General features: G+C 38.7%; 2 protein-coding genes across 4 annotated transcripts in view; one reads left to right on the top strand and one right to left on the bottom strand.

Annotated features, from left to right (window-relative positions):
• Window positions 1-10,861, top strand: part of LOC115026146 (integrin beta-2-like) — a 20,586-nt gene extending 9,725 nt beyond the window's left edge. The window contains 10 exon segments of the mRNA XM_029458789.1: window positions 431-589; window positions 845-940; window positions 1,047-1,136; window positions 1,277-1,414; window positions 3,625-3,815; window positions 6,624-6,856; window positions 7,797-8,016; window positions 8,846-9,060; window positions 9,501-9,667; window positions 10,065-10,861. Coding sequence (XP_029314649.1) covers window positions 431-589; window positions 845-940; window positions 1,047-1,136; window positions 1,277-1,414; window positions 3,625-3,815; window positions 6,624-6,856; window positions 7,797-8,016; window positions 8,846-9,060; window positions 9,501-9,667; window positions 10,065-10,130 — 1,575 coding nt within the window. The 3' untranslated portion in view covers window positions 10,131-10,861.
• Window positions 10,862-14,269: 3,408 nt separating this feature from the next.
• The window catches only part of ubxn4 (UBX domain protein 4), an 11,336-nt gene continuing 10,605 nt past the window's right edge, over window positions 14,270-15,000 (bottom strand). For all 3 annotated transcript variants that reach the window (XM_029459399.1, XM_029459398.1, XM_029459400.1), the window contains exon 13: window positions 14,270-15,000. This exon is cut by the window's right edge and continues 82 nt beyond it. In XM_029459399.1, coding sequence (XP_029315259.1) covers window positions 14,944-15,000 — 57 coding nt within the window. In that variant the 3' untranslated portion in view covers window positions 14,270-14,943.

The raw sequence follows: 15,000 nt of genomic DNA, 5'->3' as shown, positions 1-15,000 counted from the left end.
TTCACTGTAACGGCCGTGTGTACTTAGACTTGCATGGCTTAATCTTTGAGACAAGCATATGTTACTGGCAGGATCAACCAGGTAGCCATAGGCCACAGGTCGGCACGGACGCCGGCTCGACCGTGAGCTTAGTGCTTTTCTTCACTGGTTTCTTCTTCTTGGCAACGAGCTTCACCAAGGGCACATCATCATCATCATCATCCTCATCAACATCATCATAATTATCTGAGCTGCTGTCTTTACGGGACACTTGTGTTCTAGTAGCCTAAACCGTTTTGTCACAAAGAAAGTTACTGGGGTATAAAGGTATTTTGTATGAGGCAGATATGGGTGATTGCAGGGGGTTTTTATCCAGTAAGGTAAGAGTTCCATTGAATGGGCCTTTAAAGAGGGCTTGGCCAAATGGTCCCTGACACATATTGTTGTTTAGGACATAATAGGTTGGAGGAACAGCAGCACTCGGCTGATTGTGCTAACCACTGACGCTGGATTCCACATGGCCGGGGATGGAAAATTAGCTGGCATACTGGAACCCAATGATGAGCAGTGCCACATTGAAAACAACCTTTATACCAAGAGCACTGAAATGGTATGTATGGAATCACATAAAGGGATCAATAGTCAAAGGGTTGTAATGTCATGTTACTAAAACTAATGAAATAAGACCAGACTATCCATTATTATTTATTATCGGCACACAGTTTCCAAAAAAACACAAGTTTTCTTGAAAAACTACTAAAAGTTTAGCACCCCAAATGGATATTTAAGATGTGTAATATCTTAAATAACCGATAAACCGAAAGGTTTACAAAATGTCACTTATTTCTCTGATTATTGTGTGCAGGACTATCCATCTGTTGGACAACTGGCCATGCAGTTGGAAAAAAACAATATTCAGCCGATATTTGCAGTGACAGAAAATGTGGCGAATGTGTTCAAGGTAAATAAAATGTACTTTTTATTTATGTGCCTCATTTTATTTATTTATAGAGCACACAGTATATTATGTTGATGGATTTTTCCTTTGACCTTTTGTTTTATCCCAGCAACTCTCTGAAATGATTCCAAAATCAGAGGTGGGAGTTCTGACATCAGATTCTAAAAATGTGGTTGAATTGATTAAGAGCGCCTACGATGTAAGTTGTCCATTTGCCACTTTCTCCCTTTGTGTGCATGTGTAACTGTCATTGTATTTGACCAATACATTTTTTCCTCACAATTTTGTGCTATCTTTGTCTATATCTCTCAACCCTCTCAAATGTTCAATCCATGGCAGAGGTTGTCCTCCAAAGTGACTGTGACCCATGACAACCTGCCTGATCATGTAAGAGTTGTCTACACCCCTAAATGCGATGGTTCAGAAAAAGCAGGGGACAACGAAGGAGTTTGTGCCAATGTACGAGTGGGAGAGGAGGTCAGTTCTTATTGTAGTCTTTTAAAAACTTTATATGTTAATGTTCATATATACAATATATATATATATATATATATATATATATATATATATATAGTTCTTGTTAGATTTTTTATTTTTTATTGGTGCCCTCCACATTGTGATTCTCATTTTAAAAAGTACATCTATCCAGATCCTGCTGGCACCAGACTAAGTAAGGTAACCCAAACATCCTTCTCCCTCACTCCAGCTCTTCCTGGTTGGTCAGATGGGATACATCCCTTCACCATATTCAGGGTCATTTCCCCAGCGTTTCCTCTTAGGTACACATGCCCAGAATAGCCATTCTTCACCAAGCTCCTTCCCGATGTATGAGCTTTTCCCCTATCCCTAGCCCAATCACGCTGTTAAGGAAACGCATATCGAGCACTTATATCAACTAGTATATCAAGACCTTAACCTTTAGCTGCCTGTTTTCCTTTTCTAATACTAATTTGGCATCAATTTAACCTTTTCTTCATCATACATGTAAACAGCACACAGTGAAATATAGACTCTGCATTTAACCCATCCTAGTATCAGGAGCAGTGGGCAGCTACTAAACAGCTCCCAGGGAGCAGTGTGGGGTCCGGTACCTTGCTCCTCTCCAGGTACTAGTTCACACTTGGTACTCCGTACCGGCTAACCCCTGATTCCCAAGCCAAATCCCTACGGACGGAGCTCCTCCCGCCCCGTAGCTCAGTCTTACCTTCCATCTTACCCTGACTCGTGAACAAAATCCCAACATACTTGAACTCCTTCACCTGAGGTAGTTACTCATTCCCACAGCTTGATCAAGCTAGCAGAACAACATCATCTGCAACAAACTTAGATCCATGCTCCTCACCTTCACAGAATAAGTGACAAGGCACAATTCTAAAAATGAGCTTGACTTCATGCCAAGAAAAGCAAACACAGCTTTATTGGAACCCAATGGGCCGTAGTAGGGGCACTGGCATTCCATACCCCCACACTCCCCTGCTCAGTGTCTTTGCAATTGGTCAACTGTTCCACAACCACAAAGAATCCGCATTGCTGAAGTGTCTGGATATTGTTGGGCTGTCATAGTAAACACATCCCTTCGATGTCGCATGGACTTTGAGGACAAAAAGGGACCAGAGGGTGTGCTGCAACTATTGGGGTCTCACGTTCATTGTTCAGGCTCCCGGGGAAAGATAATGCCAAGATTGTGGAAAATAGGATCCAACCTCAGATTCAGGAAGAGCTGAAAAGGAGATTAATAATAATTAGGGCTGTCAAGGGATTACAAAAATTAATATAAATAATTACATGCTTTGTGATTAATTAATCTAAATTAATCGCATGTATCAATATTTGCTGTGAGAAGCATTTCTAAATATTCAAATGGATTTGCAAGATGAGTGAATCAATGAGTAGGCATTATAAACCTAAAGGTCAACATGTCTTTTATTTCAATACTATTTCTCCAATATCTTGTATGCTATAAGTATACAACACAGACCATCAGTTTGAAATAAAGTGCAATTTCAAATCGGGCATAACATCTTTAATTCATTCTTGTGGCGGCTTAAAAGTTGTGTCATTTGACGCCATCTGTAAAGCTTCCGTTCACCGCCTGTCCTCTACCACCTGCAGTCCATTGCAATACATTTTGTGATTGAGTTGTCAATGTGTCTCAGGTAGACCGACTCATTCTACGTCTGAACGCCTGATCGAGATGTATGACGAGACGGGTCGCACACTTTAGCATCAGCTGCGGTGCTAACTAGCTCCGAGCTAGCTGCTAAGTGCTTTGCGTTGAGGTGATATTTCAGGTTTGAAGTTCTCCGATGGTTCGAACATTCTTTGCTGCAGGAATTGCACAGAACGGAGCATCAACAGTTACATCCGGGAGTTTATTAAATGTAAACTTTCCAATCACTGGGCAAAATAACGTTTTCTCATCCGCTTCCATCATCGCCATGTCGGTTGACGTAAAGGGTCAACGGGCATCTAAGAGTGTGATTAATCTCTGTTCATTTTTTTGATGCGTTATTTTTTCTGTGATTAATTAATCGAAATGAACGCACTAATTTGACAGCCCTAATAATAATAATACAAGAGGGGATCAAGAATGTGAAGATCTCATTTTGACCTTTAAACCAGTGAGTGTTCTTTAAATGTTTAAAATGTTTCATATCTGACTCTTCAACCCTAACTGCCCTCTCCAGATTTCTTTTGATGTCACAGTGACAGCGTTGATGTGTATGGAGGAGAAGTCTTTCACTATAAGACCACTGGGCATTAAAGACACATTGACGGTGACCTTATCTACAAATTGCAAGTGTCAATGTGAAGACCCAGACAGCAACAGCCACCCACACTGCAAGGGCAAGGGAAGAGTCAACTGTGGTATTTGCAGGTATGCTTTACAACTCCTACACAATGACTGTGTCAGTAAATTGGCATGCACTTGATTTCATTTTAAATAGTGCGGTTATTCATCTTCACCAAAAAAAAGATCTGACAAGCAAACTCTTGTGCGCATAATGACTGTCAGGAGCAAAGAAGTGCAGTGTAGTTTGATGTTCTAGCTTTGTGCAAACTATCCTCTGAGACAATCACACTTTTTATGATTCTCTTTGTGAACGTGAGCCACATTTGTTTTCTACTCCAACTCAACTATGTAAGCAACACTTCAACAAATGGTGGAAATACCGATTGTAGTGATCAATGGTTAATCTACTCCAGTGATGGACTCAGGCTGTCTGGGGTCAAAAAAAAGGCCCCAGTTGCATGCGATGGGGCACCAGCGTGCAGAATGTTGTCATTTTCTATTACTAGGGCACATTTTCTTGAACATAGGAGCGTGTCATTTTGATGTTGGACATATAGCACAGCATCACATTTTCTCCACTGGAAGGACACCCTAGAAGTCACTTTTTGGTACCAGTGTCCTATTCAATATGATATAACTGTAATGTGCTACAGAAACTTGAACTTCAGATAAGAATTTAAGGTAAGAAAGACTAAAACTACCTACCGCATGAAATTTTGCAGCAACATTCATTCATTCATGATGCTCTCGAGCCGTGTGCGGCTCTTTGCCCAGTTTCATGCGGCTCTTCAGTTCATATCAAATGTTATTTGTGTGTATGTGTGCTGTCAGTATGAGAGCATGACAGCGCGTCTAATTTTGATGTGGCCCAAGAGCCAATCACAAAAATGCCTGCGATGCAGTGAACCAATCACCTTCGAGGGGGGAAGAACCTATCGTTGAGTAAACACTATCTGACCATCTGAGTTCGATCCTAAAATTGCAGGGAAAAAATGCACAGCTAAGCGAAAATATGAAGACAAACATAGGACGTATTTAGTAGAGTGGAAGAGTTCATATTCATATAAAAATGCTGCCTGACCTAGTGCAAAGTGTATTTGCGTTTGTTAACAAACTGAAACAGTTTAAGACACTTCTTCAAAAGGGAGAATTTTCCCTCTCTGCTAAAAGCAAGCGGACAAGCAAACAGCCCGATATGCAACATTGGTTGAAACCCTGCAGCTGAAAAGGTCACAGATTACGTTCCTCGTCGACCCTTTTAATGCTGAGACGGACTGTTTGAAAGCCCCGCTAGTCACGGACGAGGCGATGACCTCAACCAAATACAAGCCAGATGTGACGAAGATTGTTCGAGGCAAGGAATGTCAGAAGTCCCACTAATTTAAAGAAGCAACATGCAGAGGAAGATAAAACACTTTTTCACATTTTTTTACTGAGAGTTTGTGTGTGAGAGTGCACACAATGTTCATTGTTGATAATAATAATAATAATAATAATAATAATAATAATAATAATAATAATAATAATAATAATAATAATAATAATAATAATAATAATAATAACTGGCCCCTGAATACTGATAGGAGAGGTTTAATTCAATTTCTGTCAATATTATGGTGTGTGACATTTACAATAAATCTGTTTGAGCAGAGCTATGTGTGTCTGTCTGTGTGAGGGTGTGTGTGTCTTTGGGAGGGAGGGTCTTTGAGTGTGTGTGTGTGTGTGTGTGTGTGTGTGTGTGTGTGTGTGTGTGTGTGTGTGTATGTGTAAAGTTTTAGATGTTCATTTTTGTGTGAGAGAGGGGAGGAAGAGAGTGAGGGAGCACAGAGAAAGGCTGAGAACAAAAGAGAGAAGGAGAGAGGGGGAGTGCGCATCTGTGACTGTGTGTATGATGTGGCTCTTTGCAGTACCATAGTAACATTTTTGGCTTTTAACCTCTGACTGGTTGGCCACCCCTGATCTAGTGTCACGTTTACTACCATTTGGTAAACTATGAGAATGGTTTTCATGGGAAGTTACCTGCAAAACTTCATCAGCCTCAGTTGTTTTTGTGTTTTGTGCTTAGCAAATGTTAGCATGCGTGATAAACGTTATACATTTTGAATGGCATTATCAACTCATTGTGAGCACATTAACATGATGCTGTTGGCATTTAGCACAAAGCCCAGTTGTTCCTAAGTACAGCCTCACAAAGCTGCAAAGAGTCCTGTTAATTTTTTTGAAATAGCAGAACAACTGAAAACTACATTGAAACATAGGAATAGTTCTTAAAGAGTAAGAGTTTGACACCTCTGTAGAGTTGTCTGTCAGTCATTAGAATCAGAACGATGCACACAGCTACTGTATCACATGAATGTCTCTTACTCAGCATCAATTAAACACTAGATACATTTAAAATACTGCCACCAATATACAGATTTTATATGTTTTGCCTTCTTGAGGCCATGTTATGAATCCAAATGTATAACATTGTGTAGAATTGTAAAATATTTCAAATATATAAATTATTGAACCAAAATATGTTGCAATTGTATGGCACATGCAGTATAAAGACTGTAGCCATATTGTAATACAATTCTGTGAATGTATAAATATTGCATTGACACAATCATGGTATCACATAACATCCAATCAGCTCCAATTGGGCAAAACTCACCAGCTTTAGAGTCATACTGACAACTTATAGTTGAAACTGCAACAGTTTTATGAAACGTGTTTAAACAATTGAAAAAAAACAGATTAGACTCATTAAACTGATCAAAGAAGATTTATATAATAAGATACATCATACTGGTAGAAAAAAGGCTAGCTCTTTATTATGTATTTGTTACGGTTTATATTTGTCTTTGCTAATTTAGGTTTTTTCGTTCTTTCTGACATGTCCTTATTCAGCTGCAATGAAGGCTCCATCGGTCAGTACTGTGAGTGCTCCGTTGGGGAAAAAGATGAGCGTGCCCTGCGAGCATCCTGTCAGAGGGAGAATGGCACCGAGTGTGAGGGTCGAGGAGACTGCGTATGTGGCAGGTGCCAATGCCACACCACAGAGAGTGGAAGCAACTACCATGGTGTCTTCTGCGAGTGTGATGATGTGCACTGTGAGAAGTTCCAGAATAAACTATGTGGAGGTAGAGTTTCAGTCATTTTCCATCATGGTTTAACAGATAAGGATACAGACAAAGTGATTTGTTGAAAAATACTTGACAAGTATACGGGCTAAATACATTTTCTACGTCATAAAACATATGGAAAGCATATTCTTTATGTTTTGGAACCTGCTTTGTTTACATAGCTAGCATTATTCTTCTTCCCTGCCCTTCAATGTGATTGCTATGTCACAAAAAGGGTATGGACAGAGCGGTACCTTTATTTATTTTTGATGGTAAATGACAAATAAGGGAACAGAAAACAGACGTCACATGCAAAAAAACGTAACAGGGGACATTGCAATTGCACAGTCCACCAAGATGCCCCCAATATTTGTTATAACATAAAGACATAACATACACAAACATTTTGTATAAGGAACCAAAGTATGCAGTGAGAGAATTGAGTAAACTGCCGAAGCCACCATGGGCAAAATGTGGTGTATTTTGGCTCTTAGTGATACATATCGGTCCAGCTCCTTCTTATTGGATAGTTATTTCACGAGTAAAATAATAAGCTGCTAATTATTTACTTTAAAGTAAGGTAGCCCCGAGGTGTGACCACACAGCAATTTTTAAACTCCTTCCAGGTCACAGTTCATTCCTTTAAATGTTGCCCTGCGCCCTACCTCACCATCTCTCTCGGATGTGCTTGTCTCTAGGGATTTGCTGCTTCTCATAGTAAAAGAGTGGAGGCTGTTAGGGATAGGCATGCAAATTAAATTAAATTTGCTAAGAGCTATCAGTGTGGGTCTTGTGTTGTATGTGCTCTACACTCCTTTAATCGTGTTCCCCACAGTAACTGTGTTTAAATTATTTTATTCAATGTGCAGGATATGTGGGGTAGTATGCATACATAAATGTGTGGTTAATAGTGTATATGTATATAAATACTCTCCTCTCCCTTCCTCACAACTTGTAGGAAACGGTAAATGCAACTGTGGCAGATGTGAATGCTTTACAGGCTACGAAGGCTCAGCCTGTCAGTGTAAGGGGTCTACGGAGGGCTGTCAAACCCTTAACGACACTGTGTGCTACGGTAGAGGGACCTGCAAGTGTAACCGCTGTGAGTGTAAGGAGGGATACCGGCATCCACGATGCCAGACATGCCTCGGCTGCCTTGACCCTTGCCAGACCAAACTGTAAGGAGTCAAATCTTTTACTTAACTTTTACTTTCAAATTATTGTTGAAGGTTTGATTTATCAAGTTACAAAAGAAATCCCTCCAATCATGTGTTAGAGAGCACATCTGTTCAGTCAGCTTAACATCTTACTATATGACTTTGTTACTTTCTTGTATTTGTTCACTGATTTCATCCTTTTATGACTGTGGACAAAATACATTTTCTTACTGTAGTGTTTCACGTGTTACTTATCAGTGCGAACACTGTGAGTTTTAAAGGTACCATTTGTGAATTCTCTACCAGGTTGCAGTTACAACTATAAGTTGTCAGTATGACTCTGAAGCTAGTGAGTTTTGCCCAATTGGAGCTGATTGGATAGACACATGTGATACTATGATTGTGTCAATGCAATATTTATATATTCACAGAATTGTATTATAATATGGCAACAGTCTTTATACTGCATGTACCATACAATTGCAACATATTTTGGTACAATAAATTATATATATATGAAAAAAGGAGAAAAAAGAAACAATTCTACACAATGTTATACATTTAGATTCATAACATGGCCTCAAGAAGCCAAACCATATAAAATCTGTATATTGATGGCAGTGTTTTAAATGTATCTGGTGTTTAATTGATGCTGAGTAAGAGATATTTATATGATAACTGTGTGCATCAGTTTAAGAGGAGAGAACATGGTTTGTAGTTTTTCATTTTGCAAGATATTTGTGGAGTTATGACAAAGTGGTTATCTGTTTTCAGTTGCCTTTAGAGCTTTGAGAAATTGCGATATATTTTCAGAAAAAATTGTAACTGTTGCTAATAATCTTGTTTTCAGGAACTGCATTGAATGCCTCGGCTTTGACTTGGGTCCGTTTAAAAAAAACTGCAGTGTGGCTTGCAACAAGAGCATTTATCATGAGATGGTGGATCAGCCCACTATACAAAGCAAGAAATGCCAGCAGAAGGACACAGAGGGCTGCTGGATCAAATTTAATCTGGAGCAGTTGGTGGGACTGGATAACTACAAGGCTGAAATTCTCAAACAAAGAGGTAAACTGCTAATGAAATACAGAAATATAATATTTATCACGCATGCAACATTTATATTATAACATTTGCTAGTTAGCACAAAACACAAAAACAACTGAGGCTGATGGGAAGTGTTGCAGGTATTTGGTAGTAAACGTGACACTAGATGAAAAGTCGGAGGATCACCAAAGTTATTTGCATGGCAACTTGTTGTTGTTGAGACATTTCAGTCAAAACAACAAATGTAAATAGGTTCTAAAGGTATAAAGTCAGAGGATCACAAACATCCTGGGGATCATGTTCACACAAAATTTGAAAGCAATTTATCCAATAGATTGTTGAAAGTTGAAAGCTAATGAGCTAAATGAACATCCAAAAAGGTCAGCAGACATTTTATATAGTTTAGCATGTACACATATGTGTAAATATTTATTTAGCCTAATTTATCCCCTTTCTTCCAGACTGTCCGGAACCACCCAGCGTCATAGCTATCATCGGAGGCTCCATTGCGTCTGTGGCTCTCATTGGCATCACGCTGCTGATGTTCATCAAGCTCCTCATCTACACGAAGGACCTGAAAGAGTTCAGGAAATTTGAAAATGAAAAGAAGAAATCCAAGTGGGCAGAGGTGAGACAAAATTGTTTAAATGTCATTTTTTTATTATCGCTGTTAACAAAAAATTATTAAAAAATTACAATAAACATTATATATACAGTGTAAGCTTGCATTTTCTACAATGAAGGTGAATGAAGTGTCAAAAGTCGCCATAAAATCCTTACTTTTTACCTTTTCCATACAAAAACATGCAAAACACTCATAAAACATTTTCAAAGCGGATTTTTGCGGATTTTGGATATGTTGTTCTATGGCACATTTGGCTTATGTGGTGTAAAAATCATCTTTATACCATTCTTTTCCTGGTCAAAATCCCCAAAGACCAGACTATAAAGACTCCTAACATAATGAGGCATAAAAAACATCAAAGATGAAAATAAACTAAGCATTGGTATTTCTCTGTTGGCAGGATGACAACCCACTGTTCCAGACTGCCACCACCACTGTGACCAACCCAACATTCACTGGAGAATGAAGATTTCCACTGAAGATCGGTGCTCAAACAATCAACACACTTATGTGTGTGTGTGTGTTAGGAGAGTAGAGAGTAGATGCCATTTACAAATGTCCACATTCACAGATTTATTTACTCATACTTTTTTTTATGATGAATTGCTGTCATTTACCCGCTCCATGTTTGCATTTGCATTGTATTTCTTCACTTATTACCTAAAAGTATGCACATTTTTGCTCATTACTTCTAATATTTACAGGTGTGATATATTGTAATGTATGTGCTCATAAGCATATACAGTAGGAGAGTAGGGCAGCATTTAATGTGTAACGTGCACACACAGGATGCATCATATTAGAACACAATACTCAGTTCAAAGCAGTTTCTCTGTTGGTGTGGCTTTATGCTTGTAGTGATTTCTAAAATGATTCCTTCGAAATGTCGGAGTAATCAAAATTGAATTTGAGGTAAAATGAATGAACAAACAAACATTTACTCAAATTAAACATGTACTCAAATTGTTAGTTTAAATGTCACATAGGCTAAAGCAGTGGTTCCCAAATTGCTATACACTCACTTGGTACAAATGTAACCTCCATTAACTGTCCTCACCACATCAACATCGGCAGTGTTCCCCGAGGGAGGGGCAAGTCATAAAGAACCTCCTTATGTCTCATATTCCATCCAGCCCCTTTGTTTGTTTATTTGTCTTTTAAAAGTAAAATTAAGTGAAATAAAGGCTGTTGTCATGATGTCAGTCTTCATTTTTGATATATTTAATATTATATAGAATAGTAAACCAGAGGGATGATAACACCCCTGGTTCCCTGACTCCCCCCAACACACACGCACACACTCTTTCTATACACATGATGTTTAAGATTAATAGGTAAATCAAGATTTGCTTCAGTGATTGATATAATTGAATGCTTCACATTAAACTCAGAAAGGATTCATAATAAGTGTTCAGCTACAGTATATATGAAGAAATGAATGGAAGCATAAAAATGTAATTTGTTGTAGTAAATGTTCATCTAGCTCTAGCAAGTACTTTGTATCTAACATATATGATAATAGTGTGTAAAATTTCAATGATGTATGATATTCAATACACAATTTATTTTATAAAACATCTACAAATGTACATCTACATAGTGAGGTGTGGAGGTGTAGATGTGATAGCACAAGTGTAAACTCAGAAGGCGATGACGTAGAAAGGAAAGGACCCCCAGTTAACCCATTAAAACAGATTTATGGAGGCCTTAGCATATCGCAAAGGAGAGAAGGGGGGACATGAGCTTGTGAAGGTGGCATATGACAGACCTCACTATGCCAGATAACCTTACGATCTACTATTACAAGAGCTAGATAAACCTTACGTCCGGGGGTGTTTTGTAAATGCAGGTGTTAGATCAAGAGAGAGTGTGAAAAACATAGTCCCTTCATTTATTGACAGGAGAACAATACGATGCGAAATGGATGACGTTTTAGCCTCAGTATTGTGACAGGGGGGTGGGCAAATGTGTATAAGAGAAGAGCACAGAACGTTCGAATATAGTGTTTACAGCCGGCTGTAACCTCGGGTGAGTTCTTATTTTCATGTAACAATAAACTCTATTGTATCTGACTTTTGAATCTGTTATAACTTTAAGACTAGAACTAGACCAGAACTTCAATAGCTTATTAGATTTAAATTGTTCAAGGAGGAGGTCCAGACTTCACTTTTTCCCCGACAAATTCCACTATAATTAAACTCTTTAAAACCAAGTGTGCTGGATTTGACACAAGACTAGATTAGATTAGTCATTTTCACAATACCGAGAAGACGATCAAACTTGACTATCTAGAGGAAGTAAAAGTCGTAACAAGGTTTCCGTAGGTGAACCTGCGGAAGGATCATTACCGGTTTGCCTGCCCGCGAGGGTCAGCGCAGCATTGTCACTTACCTTTTCATGATTATGAACCCAGATCTGTCTCAATATTATTAAATGCACAGAGAAGGATTCACAAATGTGTTTTATGATTTATATATAAATGATTTTCTCCACAAAAGTATTTTTCAATGTACACAAAAATAGCTGTCATTGTATATAACGATAAAATATGGTTTACAAATATACTTCTGATGCGCACACATATTTTTCATTCAAAAAATAAATCCACAAATATATGTATTTAAACGTATTTGCAATTTTCATCAAATATTATCATCATATCATATTGGAATGTTGTATTTACAAACTGTTGAACCTGCATTTACAAATTGTCATGTGTGAACTTCACTGCATTTATGTGTGGCTTTTTGAGTTTCTAAAACTCTCATTTTTCTGTGATAGTGATTGAAGCACATACCTCTTTGTCACAAAAAAGATTCATGAAGTTTGGTTCTTTTATGAATTTATTATGGGTCTACTGAAAATGTGACCAAATCTGCTGGGTCAGCAACATGAATTATAAATGTTGGTAATGTAGAAAGTTGTGTCAATCAAATGAGCTTTGTGGCAAGGCCTCTTAACCTCTTGTGAGTGATTATGATTGACGGAGCTCAGCACAGATCTGAAAAGGCGGATCATTGACTTGAAAAAGTCAGGAAAGTCACTTGGAGCCATTTCAAAGCAGCTACAGGTCCCAAGATCAACTGTGCAAAAAATTGTTTGTATGAATCCTGGCTGCACCTGCTGTCCTGGTCCTGCCTGACGGCCATGTCAATATATATTCTTTTTGAAGCCTTTTTTACATCATCCTGGATTCACCAATCATTTTTTAAACACCATAATTTCTGTCACATGAATGTTGTATATTTACCATGTTGTTTATTCTGTACACACTTCATCTATTGCATGTCTGTCCGTCCTGGAAGAGGGATCCCTCCTCAGTTGCCCTCCCTGAGGTTTTTTCCATTTCTCCCTTTAATTATGGGGTTTCTTTGTGCGGTGTGTATGCTGTACAGTCTGTAAAGCCCACTGAGACAAATGTGTAATTTGGGATATTGGGCTATATAAATACATTTGAATTGATTTGAAATACCTCTGTCAAATATCTCTTAGGGCAGGGGTGGGGAACCTCCGGCCTCCGGGCCGTATACGGGCCGCGAGACCATTTGATCCGGCCCTCGAGGTAATTCGTAAAACGCACGCAAATAAAATCCACTAGCAAAAAAAACTAGACGGCAATATTTTAAATGGGGGACTGACTGTTTTTCCTGGCCAAGGTCAGGGTCCTTGAACACAACACGAGCGGAACGTGGTCACTTCAATTTTAAACAAGACTGTCATTGACATCAACGAACGCAGCATGGCGAGTGTAAAACAGAGAAAGCTAGATGTGGAATGTCGCACTTTCCAGGAGAAATAATCTCGAGGGTCATTACTGCACGAAACATACCGAACTGCACGAGTTGAAAGTACGAGTGTGTTTGGATAAAGTTAACGCTCTTCGGCGGCGTTTGGCCCAACAAGCAGCTCTCTGCAGAGCGGAACATGAAAACATGGAAAGATAGAGAGGTAGACCCCCACACCAAGAACAGACTATTCCACCACTGCTGTGCAGTTATCACTGCCATGTGCAATACTCACCTTTTATAATTTGTATAAACATCACTGCCATGTGCAATACTCACTCAACCCCTCTTCTCTGATGTGAGGAGTATGAAATACCTGTCAAATATTTACCCTTGTTTCCCCTTCCTTTCTTTAAATAATAATCCAAATCAAAATGATGATCAGTCACAATAACTCTGGATTCAGCTATTAGCTCATTTTACAACTTCTAGGACCTAATGTTTTAAATAAAGACTACTCAAGTGTTTGTACTGGAAAGTTGATTTACCTTAAAAAAGATCTGCTGATTTACAGATGCTCCAGAAATACATTTGTGTTTTATATGTAGAAATGTTTACATTTACATTTTTGTGTGCATAAAAAATATTTGAGCAGTCATTTATATATAAATCACAAAATAAATGTGTGAATCCTTATGTGTGCACTTATTAATATTGAGACTGATCTGACTATTCAGCTAAATTAAAAGTATAATTTGTGCACTGGGATAAACACTTTAATTACATTTTTGACTCCGTTTCGTAAATTATATTTATCATTTAGATAAAGTTCAAGATAACAAATAATAATCAGTCCTCGTTAACAAAAACCAAGACACAATTTAAGGGATATTTGAAAAACAGGCTGCTTTAATTAAATTGTTGGATGAAGAGAATTACAGTAGTCAACCATTGTCTACTAATAGACACACATACTGCCGCGCGCGCGTGTGTGTGTGGCCACCACCTTGGTAGAACTCCAACAGCTACAAACACATAGTCCTCAGCCAGCTGTGTGATGAAATATTTTATACATTAATCTGCATGAGTCACTGGCAATCAACCAATCACTTCTCAAATGTAAACCTTTCCAAAACTCCATAACTTAATGTGAAACCAGGCTCAGATTACAACATCTCTTGGTTTACTGTCTATTTGCTCTTTTCAGAGAATTTGGTGGCTGACACAACCAGGGCCACTGAGGTCATTATAAACCTGTCTGATTGATTTGAGAATGATCAACTATGAGCTACAAACACAAGAAAGGAAGCTGGTGTCGCCTGAGCCTGGGTTAGCAGACAGAATCATGTCGTAATCAAAACAAAAACCCTCATCCTAAACACAACGGAGGTTCTGTAGATTATTATGAATCTAGCCATGCAGGTGAGGGTCAGGGGCATAGGCCTGGAACACAGTACGAGAAGGAGAGAATAAAGGGATCAGCCCTGAGTGCAGCAGAAAACCTTGAATTGGACATACTGAACTAATCACTCCAGAAGAGCTGCCGTTACTGCGCTACATCTGCTGGGTGGAGTTCCCGTTCCAGGTGTTGTTGTCGTCCTCGCTGTCCTC

This window comes from Cottoperca gobio, chromosome 21, assembly GCF_900634415.1.
Source record: "Cottoperca gobio chromosome 21, fCotGob3.1, whole genome shotgun sequence".
Classification (NCBI taxonomy): Eukaryota; Metazoa; Chordata; class Actinopteri; order Perciformes; family Bovichtidae; genus Cottoperca; species Cottoperca gobio.
The sequence above is the reverse complement of the archived record's forward strand: the minus strand, read 5'-3'. Positions and strand labels throughout refer to the sequence as shown.